This window comes from Glycine max, chromosome 9, assembly GCF_000004515.6.
Source record: "Glycine max cultivar Williams 82 chromosome 9, Glycine_max_v4.0, whole genome shotgun sequence".
NCBI classification, from domain to species: Eukaryota; Viridiplantae; Streptophyta; class Magnoliopsida; order Fabales; family Fabaceae; genus Glycine; species Glycine max.
Window position 1 is genome coordinate 2,163,195 of NC_038245.2, and position 11,612 is coordinate 2,174,806.

The 11,612-nt window shown below is 33.9% G+C and overlaps 1 protein-coding gene across 2 annotated transcripts; it reads left to right on the top strand.

Annotated features, from left to right (window-relative positions):
* The first annotated feature begins 2,291 nt into the window (after nucleotides 1–2,291).
* On the top strand, nucleotides 2,292–11,310 carry LOC100796131 (uncharacterized). 2 transcript variants are annotated; one of them, XR_005886480.1, is made up of 6 exons: nucleotides 2,292–2,646; nucleotides 3,336–3,425; nucleotides 3,535–3,768; nucleotides 4,436–4,538; nucleotides 7,331–8,175; nucleotides 10,003–10,119. XR_005886480.1 is itself a non-coding variant. In XM_003534731.4 (6 exons), exons 1-6 carry the CDS (start codon nucleotides 2,366–2,368, stop codon nucleotides 11,013–11,015), a joined length of 1,158 nt encoding a protein of 385 aa, XP_003534779.1. In that variant the 5' UTR covers nucleotides 2,292–2,365; the 3' UTR covers nucleotides 11,016–11,310. The 2 variants fall into 2 exon arrangements, 1 of the variants encoding a protein (XP_003534779.1); XM_003534731.4 differs by lacking the exon at nucleotides 7,331–8,175 and adding an exon at nucleotides 10,796–11,310 and having other exon boundaries at nucleotides 10,003–10,232.
* The last annotated feature ends 302 nt before the right edge of the window (nucleotides 11,311–11,612 follow it).

Genomic DNA, 11,612 nt, shown 5'->3' on the forward strand with positions numbered 1-11,612 from the left:
TCTATTTTTTTTATTTTTTTTTATAAAGGCTTCCTTCTACTTTTCATGTGTTATGTTCTCCTTATTTTCAATTTGGTACCATGCCCAGGCAATTGGGAAAATTCATCGGGTTTAGTATTTGCCAAATAGAAAACAAAACTATGAAACTACTGTTTTATTGATTATTGATCATTCGCTTGGGGTAAGTTCACATGCTTACTTGCTGCTATACAAATATTGTGTTAGTATAATTAGAGAAACGGGTTCGGAAACCTGGTATATAGTCATGTTAAGGCCACAGAATTTACTGAATCAATGCTAGATTGCTTGAACGATTAACAGAGGGCAATTTGTGACCATAGCAATTGGTAATTGAGAAGAAAAAGAAATGAAATCTAAGAAAGAATAAGAATTAGAAAAGGAATGTAGACTTTTATAACTTGCACTCGGATGTCAATTGCCAAGGTATTACATTGCCAAAAGCTTATATGATTATCATTTTAAGAATAGAATCGGGGGTCCTAAGGACTTATTTGAGAACCCAAAATTATGGGAAATAATTCATATATATATAAAAGAAAGGGACCTGAAAATAAAACTAACATAAACATTCTCTTTAAATCTTCTATTTCTCTCTTAATTTCTTGGTTATGGCAAAGGCAGCTCCTGCCACAGCAACAACTATGCCTGAAATTATAATCGCTGATTTTATTGTTTGCAATGCATCCTTCTTTTGTCTTTCATTTTTCTTCTGTTTGGCCTCGGCTTGTTCCTTCAACCAATCAATAAGCAAGTATATACATAAGACCAATCAGTACATGACACAGAATAATACAAAAGAGAAACTATAAATTCTTCAAACAAGTCTCACAATTCCACCTAAAAGATAGAAGGAGAAAAAAGGGCATTCCAATGAGAAATTATTACATGGTTCAAGATACTAATTTTTATGTAACATATTATTAAGTGTTATAATTTACCAAAAAAAATACAAGTACTATTAATCCATTAAAATTTAAAAAGAAGTGTTATTAATTCTTTATTGTAAATTGAAAATTTTGAGAACGTATCACAAGAAAGTTGGTTGGCACCGGTGGACCTATATTTTGGCCACCGATAAAAGTGTTTTAAACAGAAAAATATAAATAAAATCTTATATTTTTGTATTATATTTCATCTATAATTATATATTTAAACTCCCTAATTTTATTTTTTATAATTTGTTCCTATGACTCAGGGTCCTAAATCTGATCTAATAATTTTTCTTATTGCAGTAGCACGTTATTATACATTCACTGGTAATATGAAAATGAAAATATGCATGTAGGTACCATCATTACCTTGGAGGCATCCACCTCAGAAGACGTAGGATCAACATGAAAGTGTGTGTTTCTCCCAGGATTCAGTTCTCCAGCAACGTCTGCTGCTGGGAATATTAGGTCTGAATTCTGAGGTGGACTTGCCATGTTGTTCTAGCTATGTTAGCTTTCAGACAATGGTATATACTCTAACTTTGTTATGGAATAACCGTAGGAAGAAAAAGAGAAGAGAAAAAATGAAATAACTCCTAAACATTATCAAGGATTCACAGAAACGATGCCAAAAAGGTTGTTCATTGTAATTGACACGTGTGAGTGTTGCAAATGCTGAGGTTGTTATAGCTTTGTGGGTGTCAATGATGTTGCCTTCTTGTTCTCAAGCTTGCCGAATATATGATGTAAATATTACCTCTAAATTTAGATATTTATTGATTTAAATTTTTTAATATTTGTTTAAAATACACTTAATTATTATAATTTATATTTTTTTAGATAAATGTTTTATATATTATAAATATTTTTCATTTTATATTTTCAATGTCAATAAGTATAAATATTTAATTACCAAATGTAGTGGCTTACAATATATATTATTTATGAAAATTTTAATTTCCACGTTATATAATAAAAAAAATAAACATATATTGAGTAATTTTGGTGCTGAGATCTGTATTCATTTTAAATTGAATTGAAGTCTAATTCTAACATATATTAAGCTTCAAAAAGGCTGTAGTTACAGAAATGGTGCAAATGGGGTGAGCCTCTAATCAAACTATGTTTGATTTTATCAATAAATTTGTAATTAATTACTAATTTTTCAATCAATTGGTGATTAATCCCATGAGTGAAATTATATTTTTTTATTATTATCTTAAATATTAAATGAGTAATAAATGCATGTTAATTATATTATATCATAAAATTATTATCTTTATAAATTATCAAAGTTGATGCCATCAATATTTTTTGTCATATAAAATCAAGTCTCCCTCCCTCCCTGAACTCATTAGCACTGGCAACATACTATTAACACTCCTCTTTCTCTTCCTCCCGCAATTAAGATTCAAATGGCATTTCACAGAGCCTCAAAGGCGAAGCCAAAATCCGCGAGATCCCGAATTCTGCTCCTGGCGGCAGCAGTGACAGCGATTGCGCTTCTCTTGCTGTTCTCCTCGCTTCTTTCCACCACCGTCTCGAAAGCCAACCTCTTACAACAGCCCTTCGAAAAGTACCTCTATTGGGGCACCCGCATCGACTGCCCCGGAAAACACTGCCGATCTTGCGAGGGCTTGGGCCACCAGGAATCCAGCCTCCGCTGCGCCCTCGAAGAAGCCCTCTTCCTCGGCAGGTATAATTACATTCACAATTGCATTGTCCCTCACCTTACAAGCCAGTTTTATTGTGTTGAGTTTGACTCATAAGTCATAACCCACATTCTAAGACATTGCAGTTACGGTTAGAGATACAATTAATTAGTTAGTTAGTTCCGAGTTTGTTTCTTGTTACATGTTGTATAGAAGGAGTTGGTAACTTCATCTTTTTCAGTTTTCAATTAATTCCATTTTACTGATTCTCTTCACTTCGGTTCTACCATGTTTCGTTATATTTACTTAATGGACAAAGATTAGATACAGTTCTGTAGGTGATGTAGCAGCTATTGTCCGATTAGAATTGGAGTTTTACCTCGATAATCTAGGTTGACATTTAATGCAAGCCATTGTTACACAGGTGAAACTCCAATTTTGATTTGAGAACAACACCACAAACACCTTGGGGATCACATCTACTTTTTTGTCCTTACTAAAATTAAATGAATCTTATCAACACATTCTTCTTTAACTCACTGTTAGCTGTAATTCATTAAGAATTACAAAATTATGTGTTACTTGTGATTTCAATGAATTTCGGCCGAGATAGTGTATTGCTAGGAGCTATTACTGTGGTTGTGAACATCAATTTGAAAGCTTAATTGTAATTAATTGAATTATGAGGACTGATTTGCAAATACCAATTGATGTTGTTATGTGGTGGTTGCAGAACTTTTGTGATGCCTTCGGGGATGTGTATTAATCCCATACATAACAAGAAAGGGATCCTTCATTCCACTAATGCCAGTTCCGAGGAACTGTGAGTTGCTTTATTATTAAGTATGCGTCTTCTGTACTTTTTCATTGCTATGTTTTGTATGTTTAACTGGTCTTGTGCTTTTTTATTTTAATTTTATTTTATGTGCTAGGTGGGATGCAAGTTCTTGTGCCATGGACTCTTTGTATGACACAGAACTTATGTCAGATACTGTTCCTGTGATTTTGGACAATTCAAAAGAGTGGTATAGGGTTCTATCGACTAGCATGAAGTTAGGGGCAAGAGGAGTTGCACATGTGGGAGGAGTTAGCCGGTTTGAACTTAAAGAAAATAGCCGCTACTCAGATTTGTTGCTCATAAACAGAACTGCAAGCCCTCTTTCTTGGTATGTTCTTAATGGAGAACTATGGGTGATTTATTTTATTATATTGCAAAATAAGGTTGGTTTGTGTAATAGTAAGTGGGGTATGTTCCTATAAGAATGGATCTTATTTAATTTTTTTAGCTAATTTATGCAAGAAACAATAGTGATTGCCTTTTAGCTTGGAAAAAATAAAAATTTTCTGTATTCAATTTGTTATGCTTGTCAAGCTGCAAATATGACATTGATTCTTATTATTTGCACCATTTCTGTAACTACAGCCTTTTTGAAGCTTTTTGAAATTTCTTATTCCTACTTAAGTGTGTCTTCACCTTTAGTCCACATTGAGATGTTAAATGTGAATTGATTTAACCTAAGTTTGCTCATTAAAAGAATCCAATTTGAACTTGCAGGCCTGCAGAAGTTGATATATGATAGAAAGACATTTGTTTATGGGAATTTAATAACTCCTTAGTTATTAAAACTGATGTACATGACAAGGTCTAATGAGTTTAAAATATGCCCAATGTGGATGACTTTGATATTTTAATTGTATCACAACTTAGTTGATTTGTAAATTGTGCCTTGCAATAACTGGCAAAATGAAGCTGCTGTGTAGATGATTGCTCATAATGGGTAGAGATTCTTCTTAAAGTTATGTCCACTTTCTGAGGTGCTAATCACTTCCCAGGTTTATGGAGTGCAAGGATCGAAACAACGGCAGTGCCATAATGTTGCCATATTCATTTCTTCCCTCAATGGCTGCAGGGAAACTAAGAGATGCAGCAGAAAAGGTCCATCTTTTAATGTCCTTAATATTTTCATCAAGGGTTATAGATTTTGAATCTATTCTTGGACCATACAACTGTTAGAACGTACATATATTTTTCTCTTCCACGTTGGATTTGGATATTTGTATCAATCAGAACCTAAATGTGTTATTTCAAGGGGATTTGCCAGGCTAGGCTCTCATGCCTCTGCTTTTGGTAGATTAAATGGAGGTTGTAGACTTGTAGTCTACAGGATTTCTTGAGTCTATCCTTGAAACACATATCCTTTTGTGGGCTAGCTTGTTGCAATATGTCAGCAACAGGTGGATTTGACTACATGGGACCTAACTTTTCTGATGTATTTTTTATTCACAAAATGTAACAATTTTATTGAGGCTGTTAATTAGTCCTTCTAGCTAAATTTTGGGCAACTCTTAATGCATAGGTGAATGAAGAAATTTTATTGGATAATAGGGCTGTGAGATATCCCTGTAAATGGTAAGGAATAAATCATAGTTGTCAATAGCGGCTGTAGCGGCCGCTATAGCGGCGGGGCGGAGCGGAGCGGCACCCATTCGCGACGTACACGTGTGTAGCGGGGCGGTTTCGGGTCACGGCTGGAGCGGCCGCTATTGCGGCGGAGCGGCGCGGGTTGCGGAGCGGTTTTTCGCGCCGCTACTTCGAAGCACGGTGGTTCTGAGTGGGTTCGGTGGTTCTGTTCTGTGTTGCTTCTTCTGGTTTGTTCTTCCCAGAGAGAGAGGGAGAGAGGGAGGGAGAGAGAGAGAGGGCACTGAGAGGGAGAGAGAGAGAGAGAGGGCACTGTGTTGTTTCTTCTGCTCTGTTCTGTGTTGCTAAGAAACCCTCGATCTCATATCTCACACCCGCGCGCTCCACCAACTCTTTATCTCCACTTCTCCCAAAATTGTCCAGCCTTAATTATCTACCATGTGTATACAGTATATTCACGTTTTAATATACCATTGGGAGATTCAGTAAAACAAAACATATATACCACTAGGGCTGACTTATGTAGAGGCAAACAATATTAATATATAATAATAATGTTAATAATTAAATAATATTAAATAAATATAATAATATCATAGTTTTATAATATTAAAAACTTATATATATATATATATATATATATATATATATATATTTATATTTTTGTTTTAAAGTTTAATATTTCTAGTTAAATTGTAGCTGAACAATATTAATATACAATAATAATGTTAATAATTAAATAATATAGAAATAATATGAAATAAATATAATAATATCATAATTTTATAATATTAAAAACTTATATATATATATATATTTGTTTTTGAACATATATATTATTAATTATTTATATATTTATATTTTTGTTTTAAAGTTTAACATATCTAGTTAAATTGTAGCCGAACAATATTAATATATAATAATAATGTTAATAATTAAATAATATAGAAATAATATTAAAAACTTATATATATATATATATATATATTTATATTTTTGTTTTTGAACATATATATATATATATATATTATTAATTATTTATATATTTATATTTTTGGTTTTAAAGTTTAACATATCTAGTTAAATTGTAGCCGAGCAATATTAATATATAATAATAATGTTGATAAGTAAATAATATAGACATAATATTAAATAAATATAATAATATCATAATTTTATGATATTAAAAACTTATATATATATATATATATATATATATATATATATTTTTGAACATATATATATATTATTAATTATTTAACATATATAAAAAAAAAACATTAGAATAGCGGTCATCCCGCTATCCGCTATCCGCTATCCCGCTATCCCACTTTTGGGGTCGGCCGCTCCGCTTCGCTACGCCGATATTGACAACTATGGAATAAATAAGAATAGCAAGAAAATAGATATCCCAAAAAGTGGCATGGAGCAGCTGACCCCAAAAACACTATAACAGGTAGCAAGATGATTGCATTTTGAAGTTTTAAGATGCACCTAACATAGATTATACTACACAGATGTATGCCGAAAAAGAAATACCTACAAGTAAAGACATTCATAGTTAATGACCAAAATTTAGAGTTTGAGAACTAAATACACATGCCAAACAACAAAATAAAGGAATCAAACCAGTTTAAGCCTCGAGGACTTTGAGCATCTAAATACTCAAATTCTAATACAGGTTTTTTAATAGCTATCATCATCTTCATCTCCAACATCTGCCATCTCTTCCTCATTTTAGCTTTCACAACTACATTTATAGATCTCTTCCTCCTCTCCAATATCTTCATCAATACATTCTTCTTCTTGTATAACCTCATTTCCTTTTCCCTTAGAGCTTGAAGGCCTAGAACTAAAAGCAGTTGCAGCTGTCTTCTTTGATCTTGTTTACCGCCTAGTTTATGTTAAAAGCTCTCTAATCCTAGTTGCATTGGCAACAGCTCCCCAGGTCCAGGTATCATCATTAAACACCAATTCATCTTCAGCACCTTCATCACCTCTACCCATTTCTTCTAACAACCACTCATTACTATCATCGACACCATTTAGGAGAATGGAATCCATCCCATCATGAAACTCAAAATGTTCTTCGAGAGTTTAGTTATATTAATGAAAATGAAGTCTTGCAACCTTGATGCCCAAAATGTTCTGACATATTTGGCTTTCTTGGCAGTGGTAGTGGGGTCACATGATGCTACACTTGAAGTTGCATTTCTTTTTCCACTTTGAATATTCAAAATTTCTTCCACTTGTTCCTCATTGTTTTCTTGAGGCTCAATCAAGAATGCTTGGCTTTCTTCTTTGTGCAGGCTTCTCTGAGTATGTTTATCACTTTGGAAGGAGTCTTTCTACAACTATCAACTTCTTCCCTCATTCTCATTTGATGTCTCTTTGTTTGGGTAATACCACTGGTGATGGGTTTGCCACAAAAGTTGCAAGTAATAGCCTCTATATTGTTGATGTCTTTTAAACTATTTCACTGCCAAGTTATATCCAAGATATTAAAGAGTAGGCTTTACAAATGCATAGGAAGAGATTGATATAGAGGTAGAGGCAATGCTTTGTGGTGTTCCCTGTGGCTGAGTGGATGAAGCTCTTACTGATTTAGTCTTGTGGAGAGGTTAAAGGACAGATTAGAGAAGGAAACAGAACAGAGATGAGCACACTAGAAAATGACCGGAACAGAGATGGGTGTTCACCCAATATTGCAGGTGTCACCAGAAAACTGGTCAGAAATGATCTGCACCCCCGGATTCTGGCTGCAAATTGACATGGACCACAGGGAATCTCGCCAGAAAGAGGGGCTTGTTGGAGATGGTGAGGGGTAGGGTTTTGAGTGGGGGAGCACAAATATGCAGTAGAAAAGGTCTCAACAGGTTAAATGTAAAGGGGGACAATATCCCAAGTTTAGCCCCCCCAAAACACCTTTAAATTACTCAAAACCACAAACAGGGCTTTATGCCCGTTGGGAAGTTGCAGTTGAGATGGCTGCCAAAATTGTGCAAAAGCGGCTGCGATGTGCACTACTCCAGCTGTGACAGTGAAGATGATGTCAGAGGGGTCAAAGAATAGGCAGGTGTGCGATGCTCTGCAATGATGCCATAGCGCCACCATCGCACATGATTTAGAGCTTTGGAAAAACTAATTTTTATTGGTAAAATTCCTGGAGCCAAATTTAGGTTCAATTCATTTGTCACTATACAAGAACAATAGCCTTATCTCATTTGGTGAAGTTCACTACATGGATCATACGACATCATTGGGCTTGGTCAGAAACCAAAAGAAGTATGAAAAAAAAACTAACTTTTAGCGGTAAAAATTCTTGGAACTAAATTTTGGTTCAATTCTTGTCACTATACAACAATAGCTTTATCCCATTAGATGAAGTCAACTACATGGATCATATATGACGACATTGAGCTCGAGTAAAAACCAAATTCTCAAGAAGGATATTATTCATCATGGTCCATGAGATCCCTTTTCATAATTTTTTTCAATATCCTTCTTAGTCTCCCTCTACTTTTCACAGGGAAAGAAAGCATTCAATCTACTCTCCTCATATACAATCATCTTAACATACTCAGTTTTGTTTCTCCTACCTTTTTCTCTTATTATCCCTTTAAAGCCCAACATTCACTAAGATAGAGTGCAGCTGGTCTGGTCACATAGAACTATAATAAAACCTCCCTTTGAGCTTGGTAGGTACTTTGCAGTCACAAATGCTGTCATTTTTTACAGGTCACTATCTATTTTCAAAAACACTGGCAATTTCAGCTGCATTTAGTCCAATGCATGATGGCTTGGAGGATGAGAAGTTAAGGGATTTGAGTTATTCTTTTTTCATGGATCCTTGTGTCAATGCGTGTGTCTGCACATATCTCATACATACATTTTTATGCAGTTAATCAAATTCTAAGCAGCCAATTTGATAGACTAATATGAACAGAGTTGACCTTACGATTAGATGGATGCATGATTTCATCCTTCATTTATAATATACTTTTTCATTTCCTTGCATGCATGTTTACCCACAGGAGGGGACAAAATGATGATCTAGAATTGTTGGTTATATATGAATCTTTTAGATGATGTTATAAGTAATGCTACTGTCTACAAGCATAGAGCTTCTGATTGCTTGATTGTTTCAATGAATAAAATTGCTGAGAAGATAGAAATTTTCATTTGGAAGCAGCATATGGTTAACATACTATTTTCTTATTCTTTTGTTTGCATGTTCATTTTTTATTTATTTTCATTTACATGCTCCTCAAAGATATCACTGTAAATTTATTTATAATTTTTTGGGTAGAGATAGAAATTGCAGACAACAGTAGAGAAGTACAACTATGGGGAGGGTAAGACATCCTCCAATACAGAAAATAATAATGATGAGAAATAAAGAATCAATAATGCAAGAAGGCTGCCCTGTATAATCTCTGCAAGTTCTGTAATGGTAACCCCTTTGAAATAGTCATGAATAAAATGCTACAGAGAACCCATAAACCCAAGTCAATGAGGGAGGGTTAAGATAGCCTGATATTGTGACTTCTTGCTCATACAAAAATCGGAGGAGCTTAAGCAGTTGACTATTTTGTGTACTGTGTATTCCACTAATTCTCTATGAGTAACCTAGCTATCTCATACATAGGCAATGACAGTCATATTTATTGAATAAAAGTGATTGCCCTCCATTCTATTTTTTTTTTAACACTACGTGGATAAATTCTGCAAGTCATCAATTTCCTTAAATGGTGATCCATGTAAGCTTGCATTGAGATACATTCACTTACAATAAGGATGTAGATTTGAGACAGGATTATTGAAATTTATTTATGCACAATTAGATGACAATTTGCTTATATTATCCTGTAATTTTCAAAAATTGTTGAAATATATGCTTGATATATTAAAACTGGGCTCTGCAGTACAACAGTGTCTCTTTGTTACACATTCTAATATTTTATCAGATTCGTGTTCACAGATCAAAGCATTACTTGGTGATTATGATGCCATCCACGTTCGTCGTGGGGATAAAATAAAGACCCGGAAAGATAGATTTGGTGTAGTGAGGAGCTTGCACCCTCACCTTGATAGAGACACTCGGCCAGAGTTTATGCTTTGTAGGATAGCAAAGTGGGTCCCACCTGGAAGAACCTTGTTTATTGCTTCAAATGAAAGGACTCCAGGGTTTTTTTCACCACTTTCTGCCAGGTAACCATTATCATGTTCACATTTTGGGGGGTAACGGGGTGGGGATTCTATGTAGTAATTTCCTTTGGCTGCACAAGTCACACCTGATAGATTGACAGAATGACAGTAATTAAAATATTTGTGTTTAATGCTATATGAAGCGGACCCTGTTTATGCAATACAAATGGAAACAAAATGCATAAGCTTGTCATTTATGTTCTGCAGGAAACTTGTGTCCCTTTTAAGTTTAGGACTTTCGGTCTAGATTTATTTTAAAAAATTGCAATAGTTGTAGTATGGTAATATATGCTTCTCATCGAACCCTCTCTGGAATTTGAGACTAATCTCTCTGTAGTCTTTAAGCTATATTTCTTTTGCCTCTTCAATTTTTGTTATACCCTTTTTAGCTGTTTTTTGATGCATTATTTGTAGCTGATTATTAGATTTGACTGCTTGTGGACAATAATTTCTAGTCCATATTCTTTATAAAAATTGAGAATGACTCTGATATGCTTTAGCTTTTTAAACAAACCTTTGGCCGGCACCAAATACTGTTACTTTATATACTTATGACTCAATTGCAGGTATAGATTGGCATATTCATCAAACTATAGCCATATCTTGGATCCGTTAATTGAGAACAATTACCAATTATTCATGATCGAGAGGCTTATAATGATGGGTGCTAAAACGTTCATTAGGACATTCAAGGAGGATGAGACAGATCTTAGCCTCACTGATGACCCAAAAAAGAACACTAAGCTTTGGCAGATACCTGTTTACAATGTGGATGAAACTTGTTGACGAACTAGACCTATCATGCTACAATTTCTACGCAACACATGAAATTAAAGAAACTAGCATCCCCGAAATCTTTAGGAAGAAATTCTTGCAATCGAAGATGAGAGGTGATTGATTAGTTTGTGTTGTAAATTATTATGTGAGCTACAGTCAAGAGTTCATTAATTCATTAAATGTATGTACTTGTCTCATAGAAAAGTTGAAATGAACTATAAATTTTTAGGGTTAATTAACATTTTAATCCCTGCAAAATACATATTTTTTACTCCTAAATAGCACCTATAATTTTTTTCTACTTCTTCCTATCACTTCATAACAATTATAAATTATAATACCTATATTTCTCTCTCCCGCTAGGTTCATGTAGCATTTTGGGTGTTCAAATATTGTAATTTTAGTTCATATATCGTTTTTTGTTTGAATTAGTTTTTTTAATACTATATTTTTTCATTTTAGTCCCTTCTATCAATATTCCTCTGTTAAGTATTGAGAAGACAAACAAAATATCACCTTAGTAAGATACATGTATTGATACATAGTTGGTGTATGTCAAGTTAATTATGTATAAAACATGTTTTGAAATTAGTCCTTACAATATTA